This window comes from Echiichthys vipera (assembly GCF_963691815.1).
Source record: "Echiichthys vipera genome assembly, chromosome: 4".
Taxonomy (NCBI): domain Eukaryota; kingdom Metazoa; phylum Chordata; class Actinopteri; order Perciformes; family Trachinidae; genus Echiichthys; species Echiichthys vipera.
In genome coordinates, this window is record NC_139829.1 from 27,757,980 (window position 1) to 27,779,680 (window position 21,701).

Here is a 21,701-nt window from a genome sequence, read left to right on the forward strand (position 1 = left end):
GGTTGTTAGTCTGACGAGCAGAGATAGTTTTGGTTTGTCAAAGACTCTAGCAAAACAACAATGTAAATACAATAAGCACAGCAGAAACATCAGACAGCCGAACTGCCGTGTTTAACAATATATCTTTAAAGGTTAAAATTACGTTTGCCAAGTATCATTATTTTATATTGTTATTGTATTGAAGTTTAAAATTCTGGTATTGTGACAACCTTAATGTGTAAATGGTGTTAAGTTAAAGCTCAGTTTTACTTGTCAAACATGCCAAGACGCATATATTAGTGTATGTGTGATAAAGCTAATTATAATTACTCATGCCTCAGCGTGCCTTTTTGATCTGGTGTCACCACGGTGTCATGTGTCCCCCCTGGGCTCAGTGTCACCTCCTTTCCCAGACAGGGTAACAGCCGCATTTCCACGGACAGCCCATTGTCAAACCCCGGGGAAGGCTCAGCTCAAGTTCACTCCTCTCATATTTGGGACATAGTTGTCATGAGCACAAGCCCCTCTGAGACAGCATTATTATAATTCTGTTGAGCTATGCTAAATCCTGATGTCTGAATTAAGATGGCCCTGTAGTGCTTTCTCCTTTTTTTATTTTTGTTTGCTTCCCTCCGTGTTCCCTGTTTTTGTCTCCTGTATTCCCGTCATGGGAGGTACGGACACTTTCTAGTGTTGTTATAGTGGGGTAATCGCACGTTATTTTCAAGTTCGTCCCGAGTTTTCAGGAATCATGTGATCCACTAGGGAATATTTCTTGTTGTACGGCAGCATAGTTGTTAAGATTTACAGCTTCTAATGCCATTGCCAGAGTAGCAGTCCAGTTGGATAGACACTATACTCCTCCGCATGTTTCTGCTCCCCCAGTTAATGTACTGTTTAGTAATAAAACAGAATAGATTCCACAGACATGTACATTCACACACAAACAATTAAAAAACAAACAATTAAATTAAATGCAAAAAATGTAAAGTAAAAAATAAATACATAAACGATATAGGGTCAATTATAATACAATATCAATGGCAACCATTTTTTTCTATAACGGTTAAAAATGGTTGCAATAGCACCAATGACTGAGCACAGCCCCTTATAGAATTATACATTTTGCCTGTTGTCAAATGGTGTTTAAGGTCTTTTAATTCTGGTCCAAACGAGATACAAAAGCTTTAATTTTCCTAGAGTTTTGAGTTCAGTATCATTTAGTCCTGTTTTCATATGTGCTTAAAATAATTACAGCCAGGAAAAGAAGAGAAATCCTTGAGCCTGGATGAAAGGCTGCTTTTAATAATGGCTGTTCATTAACTCCTCTTGTAGTGAGCGAGCTCTCTGAAGCAATACTCTGCCGCCTGTTACACCTACTCAATGGTGAGAAAGCAACAGGAGTGAGGAAATCAATGCAAAATGACTTAATAGCATCATGCTAATGTATTTTCAATTGCATGTCCATTTCTAGTATGTGCAAATGTAAATCATCAGAGCTTCCTTTTGCCTTAGATCTTAGAGGAAATGCACAGGGCACTCTGAAAACTGGAGCGATGTCATTTGGCTTCACTCACAGGCGACCCAGTTGGAAGCCTGCGCTTGAGTCAAGTTAAGCTGTGTGCGTGAGCTCCACTGGGGTCTTACATCAAAATCTGTTAGCGTGAGTCTTGTATAAACTTAGGAGTAGATCCCAAACACCTCCTGCGCTATCTCTGCAGTGAAGAGAGACTGAAAGGGACAAGGAAGCAGCATGACATGGTGGGTGGTGGAGAAAGGTTGACATGCACATCCACACCGGCAGGTTCTGTCTCCGGTATCACCTTGAGAAATCTTCCCCTCCATCCAACCCTCCTTCACTGTACTTCCATCCTGTCTGTGAACGTGTCAGTCCTGCCAGTGTCACTGTGTGGCCACTGACGGAAATGAAGCGGGATGGGAAGCAACAGAGCATGCTGTCTGTCACCAAGGAGGGTCAGTGAGATCGATGAAGTGGAGAGAGAGAGTGGAGTGGAATTGAGGAAAGGCGTGGAGCAAACATTGAGAGGGGTAGTCTGGGACACTGCTCACACATTTGTCTGCTGGAGCTAAATATAAACGTATGGAGGAGCAGAGCTGCAGAGAGAGAGAGAGAGGTCATCCAGAGACACAGATGGGAGTAGTTCTGCTGCCCAGCTTCATGCACCAACACCTCTCTTCTCTTCTTTTATGGTCCCTGCCAGGATATTTTGTTTTAAGAGGTTGATTGTTGTAGGTAGTGAGCTGGAGGTGAGATCTTTTCCTGTCTTTCATCAGATGTCTCATATGAGATAGGCACCAAAGCTCTTTAGCCCCCCCCCCCCCTCCTCCTTTCCCTGTTTTTTTTTTCCTTTCTCTCCCACTCACTTTCTATTCCACTCCCACTTGCTTTCCTGCCTGCCTGCTTTTTCTCCCTTCCTCTCTCTACTCTGGGGAGGTGAGTTATCTTTTTTTTCTGAGAGGGGAAAGAGAGAGCTGAGGCAAGACGGAGCCGTGGCCCAGCTTAAGTTAAAAGCTCTAATAATAGTCGGTGCATCCATCTCCTCCATCTATCCATACATCCTGCCTTCCGTCCAGCCAGTGAGCGGCGGTGTAGCCTCAGTGATCAAGTGAGCGTGCTAACTGCGTTGCCGTGGTGATGGCAGAGGTGCAGGCGGCCGGCTAATGTGCTTCTTCTGTTTGTGTTCCCTTACCAGAAAAAGGCAGAAGAGGCTCACAGGATACTGGAGGGACTGGGACCCCGGGTGGAACTGGTGAGTTGATGTGATATGTTTCTGTGGGAATGTTGTAACATTTTATCGAAGGTCAATTAAGGGGGATAGAAGATGCTTGGGAGAGACCAGTTCTTGGGTGCAAGACTCTCGTGTAGGGGTGCAAAGTAATAAACCAAAACCTATAGGATTACTGCCCTCATCGATCCATTCAGCAATATTGAACAAGCGGAATATGACGACGGATCGGGGTTGCTTGTACCCAAATCAGAAAACTAACCAAGCAACCAACTTTTTTATTTTACATATAATTTCCAGACCACCTTTGTTTGTTTGATATGCTTTCACTTGTCATAGATGCTTGCACATATTATATCTGTCCATGCATCCATCCACCCATCTTACTCTCACTGTTGCACACTGTGATCACTTGGTTCTATTGAGCAAATTCTGTGTCTTGGAGGACATTCATTTTGTGTGAGCTCTTTTGATTGAATTCAGTCCCAGCTTTGAGTCACTCATGTTATTTGCTGAAAAATTCTGCAAACATTGAAACCTTCATTTATTTTGGGGCACAGTAAAAAACATATTGAGGCCATGTTGAACTGTATGTCTCATCTCGTCATTTTGCAGCCTGTTCATTTTCAGTCAGCTGCACAATTGAAGATATGGTCCGATTGTTTGATCTGCTTGCTTCTTCTTATGTTTCAGCCTCTGTACAATCAGCCTTCTGATACCAAGCAGTACCATGAGAACATCAAAATGTGAGTCTGTCACTACATATGCCTGCACGCTCCAACATTAAGACATGTTTTTTAAATGAACAAATTAGTTGTTACGCCCAGCCTAGGGGTAACCTGAGCGCAACATAACAGACCACACCCCTTTCCTCCAACTCTCAGAGATAACTATGGCGACAGAAGATGCAGTCCAAAGCAGATATTTATTCTCAATCAGGTAGTTTTACTTTAGGGTGAGCATGGCCACAACAACAAACGTATATTATTGTGTTAATGAAACTAACTTACCTATCAACCAAAATAAAATAAAGGAAAAATACAGAAAACACAGGATTCATACCTGCCCACCAAATGTGAAAACGGGAGTAAAAAGGTTCACAAAACAAAATGGCTTCTCACCCCTACACTACCAGGCCTGCTATGTTCTAAAGGTTTTACTATATACACTATTTCCAACAAATATTATTTACAAAACACACTCTAACACAACTCACTCAGGCAAAGCAAGGTCCGGCTGGAAGTCTGGGAGAAGGCAGAGGATGTCATCACAAGCAGGCTCCTGTCCAATCACCATCTCCAATCACAACCTGCAAAATCATATAGAGAGAGACAGAACAGGAGCAGCACCTCCCTCTGGCAGGGAGGGTTAACAGCACATGAAGCACACTCAAATACACATACAAACTCCATATGACCCATGGTCGTAACACGGCTGAAGAGAGTTTATTCCATTGATAAGAGAGCTCAAATAGGATCGTTTTATATGCAAATTGTGTCATCACAGATCTAGAAATAATTGTAAATAATGCATTTCAAGCCCCGATGCTCTTGAAAGTTAAATACCAGATAAGAGCAAAAACTTGTTTTGTACGACAACTCTAATTGGGGATTTGATGAGAATGATTGAACCTATCAAAAATATAACAGGCCAGAGAAGCTGGAGATGCCCTGCGTTTACAGGGGACAGTTTTCTGTGTACCACACTCCCCCTTCCCTCTTTGCAGACTGCAAAATAGGATGTGAAATTGTTATTATGTAAACTTAGTAATGAAAGTTACTGGAATAACCATGGGTAATGAAGGCAGCTACAGAGGGTTAAAAGATACTGGAGAAGGACCTGCACTGTTTGTGAAACGGTGTTCAGTTTGAGTACGACTCTGCAGTACAGGGCTATAGTTGCCATAATTGCTGACGTCGACGCTGATGAGAATGTTTCTCAGGCCCGTCGGCGACTTAGTCACATATTTTCTCATTTTACAGCTAAACGGAACACTAAAATATGTTTCTGAAACCACTTTATGCAAGAAATAGGCAGTACAGTAACAGAATATTGATTTATATTTGATCAGCACTGTTTTAGTTCTACAGTTTGATCAGAGTTCAGAGCAGTCATTCATGCTACGTCAGTGACTGCTGCACTCTGAGGGGTTGCTTTTCTTCAGACACGGTGGAAACTAGCAGATGTCATTAGGAGCACACATAGAGGCCTCAAGGAACAGACTGGAACAGGAGATAAAGATATGACTTTCACAGATTATCAGTCCCGTTGTCCTGTCAGGATATAGTGATACTTTCAGCAAACATAAAAAAACAACAACATATTTTTCATAGAAAGTCACTAACTTCAGCTTTAAGGTGTCTCTTACTTATCACAGAGGTTGTTGTGTATGCTTCAGAATATGAATGCCAGCTCCTACCTGCTATCTTCCATCACTACCGAGCTAACAAGAGGGTAGACGTTTTGTATGTCATATTTATAATCTTGCCACATCAAATCAGCAACAAGTCACATTTGAATTCTGGGTATGTCTTTTTGCTTCAGATCATCGCTGCTCAAACACAATGTGTATTCATCTAAAAAACAAACTAACATCACTCTTGCTTCTGAAAATAAGTGTTTATTTCATTTGTTGCTGATATAGTGACATGAGATATTAACAGCAGGATGCCTTTCTCAGCATCCAAGATTGCATTGGTGAATTTTTAATAGATCATGTCAGTTATATCTGCAGTTAGGGGAGTGGAGAGTACACAACTTTGCATGGCCCTTTGCATGTCTATCAGTAAGGCTCATAATCTTTTAAGGACCATAATTCACAGAGGCACATGAAAGGGCTGCATAAGGGTTATAATAGCTCCTCTCCACTATTGGCACTGTGGTTTTGGCACAGTGGCATACCACAAGATGCGTCTGACCCCTTAGCCACACACTGCTCTGTCTTCACTCCTTTTGATCCCTGCACCGTTTGATCAGTATTATTGCCTCAAAGCAATTAACTGAAAACTCTCTTCTCTCCCTCTATATATGTGTGTGTGTGTGTGTGTTATTAAATACCAGTGTCAATTTGAGCCAGCACAATTGACTTCTTTGTTTTGCCAACGTTGGCACTCATCCCTGCTTGGGATAGAAGAGTACCAATATCTCTGTGGAGCTCTCAGCCTCACAGTTCATCTCCTGCACACAGCACCTCTGCCACCTAACCGATGATACATTTGCATAAGAGTACCGTGGAAACAAAATTCTACTTTGAAGTCTGAAAATATTTTTGCTCAATGTGCTTTTACCAGAGGGTAAACATCTGTCACAAGCCTGCATATAATGAATCTTTCAGCCATCATGTTTTGGAGGTATTATGCCAAATTACAGTGGTTTTTGATATCTCAGAAGTGGCACAGGCTTAGAGCAGGACAAAGGAAGCCTTGGGTAGGGGTTCAGAGCTACTAATCTTTCCCTTTGCCATCTGGTGTCCAGAGGACAATGCCATCTCTGTCTTTAAAGGGCTTAATCTATCAGTCCTGTTTTTGCCATACCAAGTTAGTTCTCACCCATTACATGCCACATTAAGTGTGGATATCAGCAGTATCTAGCTAGTATTTATCTTTCCTGCTGCAACGGCTTGGCTCAATTCGTGTCTGTTTGTGTGGGAGTATTTATGTAGTTTGGGGGTTAGGGCTGTTTAGATTGAACTTGGGTTTGTTATTGCAGATAAACATGTTTGGGAAATGGAGAATAGGCCATCCTGTGTGTTTATCCCTAAATGTTATCATGCTTTCTTCCCATTTTCACAAAACTCATACAGTATACCGCCAGTAGCCTACTTCCCTGTCTTCTGTCTATGCCTGTGACCCAGAGGACCCTGTGGCTTCAGCTGAAGTGACTAATGTAGAATACGATTACATTAATCAGTGGGGAACATGACCTTACAACTGACAGATTAAGTTTCAGGAAAAAAATTCTGTGTTGCAGCACAGAAAGCGAGAAACTGAGTGGCTGCCTAAGGAGATTACTGGCCCTGACCTTTATTTGAAGCACTGTGGCTGGCTGTTTCCAGCCCAGACAAGTTTTATAAGTTTGGTTCACCTCGCTGTCCTTTCCACCCAAAAGCAAGTTTGAGTTTATCGAGCAGTGGCACACAAGGACAGGCAGTGTTTGTGTGAGTGTGTGCGTGAGTGTGTTTGTTTATTGGTTAAAGAAGTGACGTGAAGAAAGTGCAAAGGGTAGAACATGTGCACCTGAGGATCTACAGAACATATTTGAATTAGATTTATGTGACAAATGTGATAAGAACACAATTGAGCGTCCTCACCTTATCCTTTTCTTTGCCTCTCTCCTTTCTCTATGCCTCTATTTCTTCAACCCTCTTAGAAACCAGGCAATGAGGAAGAAGCTCATCTTATACTTCAAGAGGAGAAATCATGCTCGCAAGCAGTGGGTAAGTGGAACTCAACATTTTTTGACTCTCTGCTGGGACTCTGCCCGTGCCGCCGAGATGACTAGTGTGAAACTGGGCCAGCTGCTCCTTGAATTGAATGGCCATTTTAGGCAGACCAAAGAAAAAGAGAGCTCTGGGCATGATCTGTTATCTGTAGTCCTACTGTGCCCTGGGTAAGCGATTGGTTTTGAAAAACAAAAACAAAAAGTCCCTTACACGGTCTTCTGAAGAACAAACAAACAAAAATAACGATCCCAGATCTGTTGAGTTCACTGTCAGCCACACTTATAATGAGCATTGTACTCCATTAGTCTGCTCTCTTGCCTGCCAGTGATTGATGGAGACTGAGCCAAAGAGCATGACTATAAATAAAGCAAGGATCAATGGGGTGAGCTCTCATACTAGAGCCAGGCGGACATGTTAAAATCAACTGGCTTGACAGAAAATCGTTATTGCGAAGTCCACAGTTTTACAATGAAATTTACATCCATCCAAAAGTAGGAAATATAATTTGAACTTATATATTTTTTTCATTAATGGCTTCCAACCTCTGAGGTAGTGCCAGCAACAACTGTTTCACAGCTCTACATTTATTATGTATCACAAGTTTATGTGAGGTCAGAAAGAACACCTGCGTCAAGACCCCAGTTGTGTCCGGTCTTCTCTCGTGTTGTGTCTCAGTGGAGGGAGTTAGCTCCTCACGGGTAGAGTGTGAGGAGACATCACCTCGTGGTTTATGAGCCTACTGAGGGTTGTGTCTCCATCAGGTTTAATGGTCTGATTTACAACCTGGCTGCAAGAAAGCTGGGAAAACGGAGGTCTGTCTGCTAGTCGTGGCTCGAGGCCAGACTTTGCATAGAAAATCATCATATCACGTTGCCCCCTCTGAACACGCAGAGGGTCATGGTGGGATACGATAGAGAGACAGAGATCTTCTAAAGATAACCGACTATAATTATTAAAAAACAAATAAGGGGTCCATTAATTTTGTGTCTTGAGATCAAGGGAATACCGAAAGATAGTGTTGATGTGAAAGCCGATGGATTGAGATCTTCATCTTTCTGCGACCCTTCAGGAACAGAAATTTTGCCAGCGCTATGACCAGCTGATGGAAGCCTGGGAGAAGAAGGTGGAACGCATCGAAAGCAACCCGCGGCGTCGAGCCAAGGAGAGCAAGGTGCGGGAGTACTACGAGAAACAGTTCCCAGAGATCCGCAAGCAAAGAGAGATGCAGGAGCGCATGCAGAGGTGAGGACACGAGAGTTTTACACCCCTTTCACAACAAGCACCTGTGATCAAAAGGCACTTAATTTCTGGAACTGACTTAATCGCTTTGATTTGTTGCCTAGATGCTGTGGATTTGTTTCAGTGTGCGTCGTAGGTAGCTCAGATTTTGAGTGACAGGACTTCTGTGTTTGTCGTTTGTAGTCGTGTTGGGCAGAGAGGAGGGGGGCTGACCACGTCTGCAGCTCGCAGTGAACATGAGGTCTCTGAGATCATTGATGGAATATCAGATCATGAGGTAAAAGACCGTTTGCCCCTCCACTTCCTCTTCTGCAACATTTAGGGTGCATTCACACCATCACACACACTCACTCACTCACTCACTCACTCACTCACTCACTCACTCACTCTCTCTCTCACTCCCTCATATGTATGCAAGTATCAATGTGCTGACATGCAAGTATCAATGTGCTGTTTTTTTTCAACAATTAATATTCAAATTAAGCATTTTATGCATTTTTGAATGATTATGATCAACTAATATATATTATATAAGAGTACTGTATAGTATATAAGTAATAAGAGATATAAATAAATTAAGTAGGCGAGGTCTCTATAAAATTACCATTTTTTGCACGTACACACACGCGCGCACACACACACACACACACACACACACACACACACACACACAACAATAATAATAATAATATTATTTGATTTCACTTGCAGTACTTAGTAATAAAGTCATAATCACAAAACATAAAAACATAGCCTGCAGGAATGTGATTCAAGCCTTTCTTAAATCACTGCAACTGTTTTTTGCTGCAACATGTGCCACTCAAAATTGGCATATAATACAGCTTTGGTATGTCACTGTAATATTTGTGGTAGCTAAGCTAGTAGGGCTAGCCAAAGCTAAATACTAGCCCTGTAAGGCCACCACAGTCCAGCAGCAAGCACAACAGCACAGCTGCTTTCAATTGAAATGCTCCCAAAACTTTGATAGTTACTGCCGTTTTTTATGGCCTGTCTCTTTTTTACAGTCTTCCCTCGTTCCTCTGTCACCAGATAGTATCGGCTGTTGGTGTAACACAGTTGTCAGTGTACTCATCCATTGTATTATTGTTCTGTGATGAATCTAAGCTTCCAAACTTCAGTAAAAGTGCCAGTCTTGTCTACTTGTCTAAGAAAGCTTTTTTGCAATTGTTTAAGCCCACTGAGGCAAATTATACACACAGACACACACACAGACACACACACACACACACACACACACACACACACACACACACACACACACACACACACCCTGGCTTGACTTGACTTCAAACGGCTATATTCACCCTGTTTGGGTTGACAAGGTTGCTGTTGTGAAATTAAAAAAAAGATCAGAAGCTCGTTGTTTAGTTCAAGTTTACACATTTTACATCCAGTTGAAACCAAATGTAGTTGTCTGATTCAATTGACATGCTTAAGATAATATACAGTTTATATTTAATTATACTTTTTTATAAAAAAACGGCGAAGACACTGACTGACCTCACCCGATAAAGGTGTTGCTTATCATAGATGTTAAATGTCTATGCAGGAGATTTGCTCGGTGCAAAGTCTCTGTTAAGGATAAGTGGTGGAGGACTGCGCTCTGAGCAGACATTGCTGTGATATCCACTCGTCACACATTAGATCATTACATCATTAGTTCCTCTCAGCCTGGTCCCATCAAGTTGAGCAGTGTGTCCAATTGGGTTGTCTTTTCTCATCTCAAAAAAAGATTTCTAACACCCTACCACAGCAACTTTCCTTAACTCCCATCCCCTTCGTAACCTTGGACAATATTTCATTTTTAAGATTTTGTCATGTCTGTATTGAAGAGTGACAGGAAAGTGAAAGTTCACATCAAACATGCCAACGAGACACCCTAGACTTCCTTTCCTGTCTGCATAACTATTGAAGACAGGGCGGGTTTCATATAGAGTACATCGATATAAGCACCCGGTTGTCAGATAGTTTCCCTCTTCGAGGCCAACCCACTCACTCCAGGTTGTTGGTTTCTGTGTGTGGCATTTGTGTTTTCCAGAACACAGAGAAGCAAATGCGTCAGCTGGCAGTCATTCCTCCTATGCTGTTTGATGCCGAGCAGCAGCGCATCAAGTTCATCAACATGAATGGATTGATGGATGACCCCATGAAGGTGTACAAGGACCGGCAAGTTATGAACATGTGGAGCGAGCAGGAGAAGGACACTTTCAGAGAAAAGTAAGCACAACACTTTAGTAAAGTTATAGTGTTAGACAGCATTACTTTTTCTTTGAATAGAAACATCTCCTTTTTATACTTCCCTATTTACCTTAAACTAATTTTTTTGACAGTAACATTTTGGAATTTTGCACCCATCAACTTTTTGTTTTTTTTAGCAAATCCCATGTTATCTTCCAGCTCCATCCTCATTGTGTAGACATGGCTTGTGTGACCGATAAAGGGTCAGTGAGTTGTTGGTAAGGAAGTGACTCTTCCTCTTTCGTGAGAAACGAGAGGAGGCACATCAGTCTGCAAAATTGGATCAAACCCACACAGTAATATCAGTGACTTTAAAAGTCTGCCCACGTGCAAAAGGAAGAGCTTCAGTTTCTTTTTCTAATAGCTACAGTAAGATATTTGATCATAAGTTATTTGTGGGATTTTAAATAAGTTATTAGTGTTATAAATTTAGGATTAATGCTGAAGCTGTGATTTACCTCTGAGATCCACTTTTTAAAAAAGTAATTCATTATTAATACATAATTTGTTGTTTTTTTCTGCGTCAGCGCTGACGTCATCTATTCAATCATTCTGAATGTTATTCTGTGATCTTCTTTTAGAGTCCTTCAGCAAATGCCAATTATTTTGAGACATTGTTTTAGGCTAATAGAGTTTCTTTGTTCTGCCCCCACAGGTTCATCCAGCACCCCAAAAACTTTGGTCTGATTGCGTCTTTTCTGGAGAGAAAGGTATAGATTCATTTCATTTTTCTTGGTGATCCAGTCTTCTTCGGAATTGATTATTAAAAACAAACATTTCTTTCATTTTTCAGACGGTGGCAGAGTGTGTGCTCTTTTACTACCTGACCAAAAAGAATGAAAACTATAAGAACATCGTGAGGAGGAACTACAGACGCCGAGGAAGAAGCCAGGTATTCTCACCTTAAAAAGTTGCTTTACATCGAGCTCAACCACACGCACTCTGTAGGATGGAAAATCTGAGGAGCAACTTTTTCACCTTTTGCTATTGCTAGGCAACCAAGTATTCAGCTGCAGTCACTTGACTAACAAATACCATTCGTTAGTTGGAGAAAAACTTTTCAGTCATTACTAGGGATGGGCATGAGTAGTTCATTCCAAGATCAAGGGATTGCATCATTTCCCCAAGGCCCAATCGATTTCTCATTCTTCCATAGTTCTATTTTGAGAACACTGAGGACGAAGGCATGGCTCACTAAAACAAGCTTCTAGTTCGTTGACTAGATTTTCAAACTAGTCCTCCCCAAAGAAGGTTTCTAGTGCCTCTGTGCTTGCGATGTTGCGGACCTGAGCGTCCCAGCTTTCCCCTCCATATCGTCTGGGCCTTGCACAATAACCCCATCATGCAGGTCACACAGCTTCTCTCGGATGATGAAGCGAAGCACTGGTTCCAAAAATCAAAGGTGTTTGTGTCTCGGCGCGGCAGCAAGAGTTGCTGTGCGCACACACACAAAAAACACTCTAGTGCCATTGTTTACCAATCAAGTTAATTTGAAACAAAGGCTACTCGAGGAATCGATCACTCACAACCAGCCCTAGTCATTACACTTCAGGCCTGATGCCATTCTCTGTTTGAGAACAAGTTTGGCAGGATCAACCACTACTAACTTTCCCACTATTTATCTTGTGTACAGTGGATTTAATTAAAAGACTTGCCTCGGATTTTAACCAGTCGGACAATCGAGACATTATTTTCTATGTGGAGTTGAATATGGTGTGACTTTGAGTGCACAGGGTGCTCCGCAAAACAAAATAGCAGAGATAAACGCGGGGTATCTGGCCCACAAAAACAGCACGCAAAATAACTAGTTAAATTTGATGAATTAATTACAGAAAAAAAATGATGCTTAAAAACACACACAGATGAACCGCTCAGTGAAGATGCCCCTTAACCCCTACGTCACTGCACATGCAACCGTCTTTGTTAACATGATGGAAGCCGATGACAAAACGTTACTTTGCCCAGTGAATAAAGCAACGTGCCCCGAAAGGACTCCCCAGCCAGCGCAGCGTCAGACAGTCCAGCAATATAACTCCACATTTCTCTCCCTGCAGTGTTTCGGTGTTTATGCTGCATTAATTAGCCTGATATTGTAAAAACAACAGCTAATGTTGGTAGAAAGAGCAAGAAGTGAGCAGAATGCTGAGCTGTGTGTGTATGTCTGGAAAGGAGTGAAACGCAACTTTAAATGACATCAAAAACGCAATAAAGAACTCACACTGAGCTGGCATGGAGTTGAATATTCGGTTCAGCCCTAATAATTTAATTTGCCAAAATCCATCATGTCATTAATTAGATTTCTTTTTTGAATCATATTGGTTTGAAAACTCCTATGATAAAGAGTTTTGAAAATCGCCAAAGGTCACACAGTTGCGCCGATCAAATGCCACAATTTGCTCAACCTCATCAATACTATTCCATACTGATAGTTTTTTTTTTTAAATACAGGTAATTTTTTATTGCTAATGGGCTCCCAGTTATTACTTAGCCTCAAATCAGGCGCTAGACGGGTGGCACATTCATTTCCTGGCGACCTTTTCCTGTGGCTGAGGATGGTGTCTCCTCATCTTTCCTGCAGAAAATCTCTGCTCATTACCCGGTGCTTTGCTCCACATCTCTCGAGTAGCTGCTAGCACTAATAGCGTGCAGTCACAGAGGGAGGTAGCCATAGAGGAGGAACAGAAAATGCAGTGTTATATGTCAGAATGACGGCAAATGCTAATGGAGATTATGGTTTGGGTAGTGGAGAGATGAAGGGAATAAGTAATATCTTAATGTTAATGTGTTTCCAGCCTTACCGAGGTTTTTTCCACATAGTGCTGTAGTGGACTAGCTGCACTGTTGGATCAGCCTGGGGCATGTTTAGATGCAGTGCTAACAGATCTCTGTGGTTAGGGTGTATAGAGATTATTAGGATGATGATGTGTCTGGGGAAAGGAAAGTGTTTGAACAGAACATGAGGCTGGATGACCATTATGTCCTATTGAGTTACAGCTTTTATTTGTTTTCTGCCTGAGTTAATTTCAAAGGGAGGGAGAGGACATTAGTGATATCGTGCAAACAGATATAAAGGTAGCTTCTGTGAATGAAAGGTGCATTTTGATCTTGCTCTTCTCCCTGCCATTTTGCTCTTCTCTCTCTTTCATGGTTTCTCTCCGCGCTTTCATTCTCTGGCACTCTCTCTCCCCTTTTCTTTCTCAATGTTTGCCCTTTTATGTTCCTTTGCCAGGACCCACGTGTACCGTAATGTGTCTTTTTATAGAGCAGATACGTTAAGAGATCAAGAACAAGTTGTTTTCTTTGCATTAGCCCAAAGGCAACAACTGCAAATTCATGAAATGGAGTAGAAGTGCTGCTTGGTCAGTATTAGCAGTGTGTAAGGTTTGTGTTTATGGTGAGACTCCATGTCTGTTCTAATCTGAACTTTAACCCCAAAAGCCCAGACAGACAGGAAGTTGGTAAGGAAGTGGTTCTGGGTGCTTAAAGAGCATATTTCGGAACTTTCATATCCTGTTTTGTTTTGTCTCTGCAGAAAATGAATAGGTTTTCTTTTTAGGTTAGTAACTATTGGGGAATTAAAATAAGTGATACAAAGTCAAAGTAAAACATTAGAGATAAGAATTATTTTATAAGTCATATCTGTGTCACCGCCTTGCGATTGGGGGGTGTGTCGCAATTGCAATTTCCCAGCCTGGGATCAATAAAGTATTTCTATTCTATTGTATTGTGTTATCTCATAAAAAAAAACAAACCCAAAAAAACAGAAATTATACCAAATGTGCCAAAAGTTTTTAGATATCAGATCTGCCACAGGAAGTGCCTCGTCACTCACTGTTACTTAAACAAACAAGCAGAACGTGTACATGGTCCGAGTGTGAGAAATATTGGAGGAATCGGCAGTGAAAGGTCACTTTCTACAGTGAGCAAAATAAGGCTCTACCTGAAATCTGATTCATTTTGTTTTTATTCAAACTGTATTTGGCTGTTCAATACGAAGATTCAACAATTTATTTCTCTCTTTGTTTTCATATGGACTCACTTTATCTCTGAAAATCCCTTGGCATGAGTTTCAGTGATGATTTTGACCACAGTAACTGTCAAATTCGTTCCGCCTCAGTTTCATGATGAACTGAAAATATGTTCAGGAAGGCAGTCCTAGCACAACATTTAATATGCAAAATGATTCAGGGGATAATTCCATTTTTCTTGTTTGTGCGCCTTGTTGTTTCTGTCTCCCTCGTCACAGCACGGCCAGCAGCAGCAGCAACAGCAGCAACAAGTGCACCGAAGCAGCCAGGAAGACAAGGAGAAGGAGGAGAAAGAGAAGGAGGGAGAGAGGGATGAAGAAAAAAATGAAGCTGAAGACAAGGAAGATGGAATGAAGTGAGTCACTCTGTAATACTGACTCAACCGGCCTGACAGAATCCTCTCATTTGCATCATGCACTTTTTGAATTTGTAAGTCTAAACACTCGAAAAGATTCAGCCGAGTGAAAACATTTTTCCGCCCGAACCTGTTCAGCTGCATCAATCTTCACACTTCCCCCATTCCTCAGACACACAATTTTAAAATCGTTCTAGGCTTCAGCAAATCGAGTAGGAGTAAGTTTTGGCTAGTGGGAATGGATCTGGAAATCCAATCATTCTGTAACCCTTGAGCTCTCCCTCCTTCACCTCTAGCCAGACTTTCCACCTACGGCAAATTCAAGTGTCCATTTGCTCTCCCTATTAAAACAGCTGTTTTCCTGTTTATGCGTCTCCACTTCCCAGTGGATTGCCAAGTATCATTTTTTAAATTCTGTGCTTATTTTGTTAGTCTGGTTTTTTTTTCCGGTGAGGGTAATAAGCAGTACGATCAACCTAGCTTTATATTGAATGTGCGTGCGTGTAGGTGTGTGTGTGTAGGTGATTTCAGGCACAGTTTTGCAAAGGATGCAAAACAACAGATGGAGTATCACTGCTTTCTGGTGCCTGAACATTAATCGATGAACAACAGTCTGTCTATATTCATGTACTACATCATGGTTTCAGCGGAGGCTGTACACTACACGCTTAAAGTAATAACAGGTCATATTTATTAGCAGTTGAGTTGTACTAGAAGATGATGATGAAGCATTGCCTACTGCCTCCCCGCTCTGAGTCGAGGCCAGGGGACTCCGTGATTCCCAGCGCTCCCTGCTGCCTGCCTGTTCCTGGCACAGCTGGCTCGCCTATATTTAGAGTGCCACTGGCTCCTCTCAGCAAGATTAATTGTGCTGGAGAAGATGAATGGAGGTGCAGTGGGTTCAAACTCAGTGGATGTCTCCTGGCATGCCATTGTGCTGACATTCTAAAATTATTCAAATTATCTCGGACAAAAAGAAGGAAAAAGTATCGTCTGTAAACACGTTTACATTTTGTCTTTAAAGTTTGTGTTTTCAACTTTGTTTGTAGTATTAAAGCCAGTGCACAGTTGAGGCCAAATAGCATAATGGACATGATGGACGGAGTTTTTTAGTTACTTTTGTGGGACTGTCTGAATAGCAGCATGGCCTTTATTTGCATCTTAGAAAAGAATGTATCTATATTATTTCACTAGTGAGATCTCCCTACACTTGTTTCTTTTACAATTCCTAAACGCTATATAATATATCTTTAGGATTTTTAATGATATCCCATAATGTACACCATCAGTGACACATTTTGTGTTGCAACCTCTGCATTAGGTTAAGTTTTAGGACCCGATGAAACAATCCTCTGAATGGTTGGGGGGATTGTTTCATCTAGTCCTGTTTCATCGACTCCATTCCAATTAAATGTGATGCTTTGTACATTCACATCAGCTTATACCAGTTCAGTAATTATAGCCCTTGTCATATCATATTGTCATATCGATTATATATTATATAGATTCTGATTCTGAGAGGGATTGTATTTGTTTGGATATGGAGTTTAAATATCACCAGGCTGTCTCATAGACATGAAGTCATCAGCGGTGAAACCTATGGGTGAAACACATGCTCAGTTGGACTGAGAATATTTGTTTATTTGGGAATAAATGCATTACATTTTTGTCTAAATTATTATAGGTCCTGTAATGCTGCCCAACAATTAGGGGACTGTGTGTAGATCTCTGTGACCCATCACGTGTACTCCTTCAAACATCCTGTGTTTCCCGTGCTGACTGTGTTGACATTTCTCAAACACAGGGATGACACCTCTGGAGAAGATGCAGAGGACAAAGAGCCCACTGTGGCTTTCAAGGGTCGACGCACAGCCAACAGCCAGGGGCGCCGCAAGGGCCGCATCACCCGCTCGATGACCAGTGAAGTGGAGGAGACAACCACCCCACCACTAAACAATGAGCTAGGTCAGTCTCCGCTGCACCAGTGTTATTTTGAGATTCAATCATGCATTATCGGTCAACCTCTTATTTCAAAACTAAGAAAACTAAAATGGCTAAAAGCAATAAGTAGGACAAAATAATTGTACACCTGTCAGGAGTAATTACACAACAGATATACGGTACATATTTCACTACAAACAAGCAGGATTGACTCACCTTTGATCTAGTTTTGGCCTCCAGTCCCACACCACAAGAGTGCACTGTTGTTCCTTTTGTCTTCATTCACTTCTTCACACTCTTGCTGTCTTGCAGTCACTTTTTTGCCTAAGTGACACTCAGAAATGACATAAGAAATAAAAACAGTGCAAAAACTGTGTCTGCATGTGTGTAGTTTAAAATCCCATCTGTTTGCAAAAGACAAAAGTATTATTTGAGGACAAAATATTCACTGTGTCAGCAGTGTCCCCCCCATTAGCTCTTTGTTTCCTCACAGATGGCAAGTCAGGCATGCACACACTAACACTCTTGCTGCAGGCTATCAGGGATTTTTGATGTTTCAGCAGTTGCGTGTATATGCTGCCGTCGCTCCTGCAGCACAGGTTTAGTCACAGGGAATCCCCAGGTGACTGGGGCTGTAGGGGCTCTGTTTATTCCCCTGCTGGCAGAAGTGCTAGCTGGCTCACAGTGCCCTTCACGGGTCCATATAGAGGACACAGAAGCACAGGCTCCCGCTCCGCTGTCTGCCAGGCAGGGCCAGGGTCGGCCTGGCTTATGGGCTGTGCAGGGAAAGAAGCCAGTTGTTATGTCTATAATCATTAACTGACTTCTCTCCTTGGATTTCCTGCTTCCTCCATCTAAAACAAACAGTCCCTAGCGACCCATACTGCAGTGCCTCACTGGCAAGCAGCACAGGCTACCCTGCCCCCTACCCGCTTATTCTTTTTTTTTCTTCTCTAATTTCTCTCTCTCCTTCCTTTCCTCTTGTCAGTCACTCCCCAACTGACTTTGTGACAACTGCCCACTCCCCCCTCCTCCCGCCTTCTCTAACTTGGTGGTTCTCTATTTTTTTTTCAACAGCCAATCTGGAGATGAATGAGAGCTCTCGCTGGACTGAAGAAGAGATGGAAACTGCCAAAAAAGGTAATGCAGAGTAAAGCTTTCCTCTCCCCATAAAGTGTTACTTAATTCCAGTTTCTGTGTATTATAATAGAGTTGCCACAGGAAAGAACAGAAGCAGCAGCTCAAGCATTGTATTTTTTTGAAAGCGTAGACAAGTGATGCGGCTGCGACTTCCTGTTAGTGCAGCAGCAACTGCCACGTGCTGCTAGGTTGTGTCTGTTCGTGTGTCATTCTGCCTGGACTGGGTCTGCTGCTCTTTGGAGCCATTTCCCTGTCTCAGTGGGTCAAGGCGGCCTGTCTTTTTTATCAAGCAGGCTGTAAAGTCTGCCTCTTATCAGCCAGCCCCTGCAAATGCAGCAGTCATTAACTCAACCTGTTTATTATCTCTCACTGAAGACTACCAAGAAGCCTATGGCTGATTCACAGAGGTCGCTGACATTGTGCCCATTTTCCTGGCACTCGCGCTCTGTGTGAGTGTGTTTGACAGTGTTTGGTGTGCAGAGTCCATGAGTCTATGTTACTGATATGAGCTCCTCATTTTCAGTGGTTTCTAATGCGCACTACTCTTTAGATAAGGATTCCCTACTGATCTGTTGCACCAGATTAAGTGTCCGATCTGGTTCTTATCTGTTGGGGTATTTAAAAAAAGACTAGATTTAGATGTTCCCAGAAAAGGTAATGGGCGTTGCAGGCATTTATAAATATCTTTGCCATGACTACTTACATTGCCAAAAGTCAAACTCAGCTGTGTATTTAAGTGCTTCTTTTTATAGATTTAGTAGTTTTAGAATCTTGGTCTTAGGTGGCTTAGCACCATCTTTGTAACGTCAAGTCCGGCTTTCTGCAGTTGACTCGACCCAATTTCACTGCAAGGCGGCTGCTTTGTGGTCATTTGTAGATGATGTGTCATCTTGCTCTGTGTGACTCTCAGTTCTGCTTCTGACTAATTTAACCTATCCTCCCTTGTAATCAACGGCAGATGAAGTGCCTCTTGCAAGCGGCTATCTGCAGCTTGTGTGTGGTATTGAAACCACATTTGGTCATTGTTCATCAAATCTGTCTCATCCTGTGTGCGTGTGTGTGTGTGTCCGCTGCAATTTGGGTATGCGTATGACTGCAGGTTTGTGTGTTAAGGGGTTATTTTGCGATAACTGGCGCTGGCCTGGCTTGAACACAGTCCTGTGTAGTAATCCTAGTTAATGTCTTCAGTTCCATTCTCCTGCAGTGGGATTAGTGGGGCTCTCCATCCCAAAGGATTAGCCTGGCAGCTTGGTGGGAGCAGGGCTTCTATGAAGGACTTATGTAACCACAACCACAGAGCCCCAGCTACAGTCCTTAGGGCCGAAGAGGAGGAGCTGCTCTTGCCATTTTTCATCAGTTCTAACAACCACCCCCACACCTGCCAAAAGGGAATCCCCTTTCAAGAACTCAGACACTCCAAGACCCCCCCCCCCCCCCCCCCCCACACACACACACACACTACATTTCCTTGTAGTATTGAATAAGCTTGTCAAGGTGTTCTCCCTTTCAGATGCTTGACATGTATATGTTTTGATGTTATAAAGAGGCTTAGGTGTCCTGATGCTAATGTGTTTATCCCCTTGAGCTAAACAGATCTGAATAATGGCATTTATAGTGCCTGGCAGGACATCAGCATTCTTGCATGGCAGCGTCAGCCACCGCTACCTAGGAGGATGGCATGGCTACACTCGGAGATAGATCACTTTTGTCTTCACTGCTCATAAAGACTGGTATCTCATACAAGGGATGGCCAGTCTTTGGAAAGCCAGCCTCTCTCTTAAACCCACAAGTTCTCCCTGCCTGTGTGTGTGCAAGAAATGTGTAGCAAAATGTTGCGTCTGTGTGCACTTGGTCCAAGCTGTGTGTGTTTTTGTATGTGCGCCCTTCTTGGCTTGGCGTTTATGTAAGTGCACTAATCTGGCAGGCTGTGCTTGGGTGTGGGCAGGCAGGCAGCTGGATAATGGCCCCTGCTCTGCTTGCTGGAAGAACCCATTCAAAGGAGCAGCAGGTAGAGAATGCCATTATTATCTTTTCTGTCTTGATCCTCCGCTGTATCTCCGTCTCTCGTTCTGTCCTTCTCCCTCGGATGGGAGATGGCAGCGGCCCAGATTGGCAAGAGCTGTGGAAGATTTGGCAAGCGCCTCTTTCCCCCACTCACTTTGTCTCTCCCCTCACTCTGTGTTGTTATAGACTGGAGAGAGGTCACATTCAAGATGAAAAGCGGGTCAGTCAGGAAAAATGTGAAAGCCTTTATGCTTTCTCATGGTATCAACATCAACACCCCCACCCCCCCTTCTCCCCCCTCTTCTCTCTTTGCTTACTCTCCACTTCTGTATCCTTTCCTTTTCTCCATTGTCTCTCTGACTCAGTGGCTGTGCTCTCTCTCTCTATATCTTTCCTCTCTCTCCGGGCTTCTCTCTCCCTCTCCCTCTCCCTGCTCTCTGTTTACTCTGGGACTGCCTGAGTGTGTGTTTGCGTCTGTGTGCAAGAGTATTAACAAGAGAGACAGAGAGAGAGAGAGAGAGAGAGAGAAAGAGAGAGAGAGAGAGAGAGAGAGGGAGGGAGGGTTCGAGTGAGTGTGTATTCACTCATGCGTTAGTGTGCGTGTGTGTGTGTGCGTGCCGCGATGCCTGCTGGCAGACTGAGGTAGGGGGAGGGACGGACCGACTTAGAGCGTGAGGAAGGGAAAAAAAAGAGAGATAGAGGAGAGATCAGATGAGGGGAGAGAGAGGCTGAGCACATAGCACCGCCCCACAGTCCCACTTTCCTGTGGAAGTCTTCCCAGACGACCGCCATTGGGGAGAGACACGGCAGAGAAGAACAGACCAGCACTCACCGAAGCACAGAGGACAGAGTGAGAGGGGAAGCAGGGGAGAGGCCAGGAGCATGTGCTGTTTCGGAGTATGTCAACCTGACACCGGCTCAAGTATCAAGCCAGCTGGCAGGAAGGGCGCAGAGTCTGAGCTGTTTTCATCTCCTCTGCTCTGGATCGGAAGGCCCAGCCCTGAAGAGCTTCCCGGTCAGCTCTTTGGAGATCAGACCGTCTGATTCTGTTATCCACCCCAGGGCCACGATACGACGGCTGGAGTGACAGGCATGTGACAGACAGGAACAGCCACTTTCTGGCTGCACCAGGTGTTGATTGGACTTTCTCTGGGAGGAGCTAATGGAAATACAGTGTCCTGATTGGTTGTGAGACTACCACCTGCTTCAGTATCGCTGCTGCTGATTGGTTGTTTGTTCCATGTGTGTTTCTCCACAACTAAGGCCCAGAGTCAACCAGAGCTGCTTAGGATTGTGCTTTGTACGCTTCCATATGGAATATATGTAGCTAGAGGTCATAACAACGTGACCTTTGACTTTTAGTAAATTAATCACAATGTTACTGCTTCAGGTTCAGTGGGTGCAGCAAACTGTTTGTCTTGTTTGAATGTGTGCGTGATATTATGCCACTGAGCATGCGCATGTTTGTGTGTGCGCTCTGGAGAGTGTCTGACTTGTAGGGAAGTCTGCCCCCCTCCTCCCCTCTCGTGAGACGGCTGTAAAAGGTTAATAGGTGGGTCATGTGTCTC

The 21,701-nt window shown here is 43.1% G+C and overlaps 1 protein-coding gene across 5 annotated transcripts in view; it reads left to right on the forward strand.

Annotated features, from left to right (window-relative positions):
* ncor2 (nuclear receptor corepressor 2) overlaps positions 1 to 21,701 on the forward strand; it is an 87,086-nt gene that overhangs the window by 38,172 nt on the left and 27,213 nt on the right. For all 5 annotated transcript variants that reach the window (XM_083912458.1, XM_083912459.1, XM_083912461.1 and 2 more), the window contains exons 7-17: positions 2,694 to 2,750; positions 3,420 to 3,472; positions 7,095 to 7,161; positions 8,237 to 8,409; positions 8,590 to 8,683; positions 10,466 to 10,644; positions 11,321 to 11,375; positions 11,459 to 11,557; positions 14,912 to 15,048; positions 16,853 to 17,013; positions 18,067 to 18,129. In XM_083912458.1, coding sequence (XP_083768584.1) covers positions 2,694 to 2,750; positions 3,420 to 3,472; positions 7,095 to 7,161; positions 8,237 to 8,409; positions 8,590 to 8,683; positions 10,466 to 10,644; positions 11,321 to 11,375; positions 11,459 to 11,557; positions 14,912 to 15,048; positions 16,853 to 17,013; positions 18,067 to 18,129 — 1,138 coding nt within the window. The remainder of the gene's footprint in view (positions 1 to 2,693; positions 2,751 to 3,419; positions 3,473 to 7,094; positions 7,162 to 8,236; positions 8,410 to 8,589; positions 8,684 to 10,465; positions 10,645 to 11,320; positions 11,376 to 11,458; positions 11,558 to 14,911; positions 15,049 to 16,852; positions 17,014 to 18,066; positions 18,130 to 21,701) is intronic.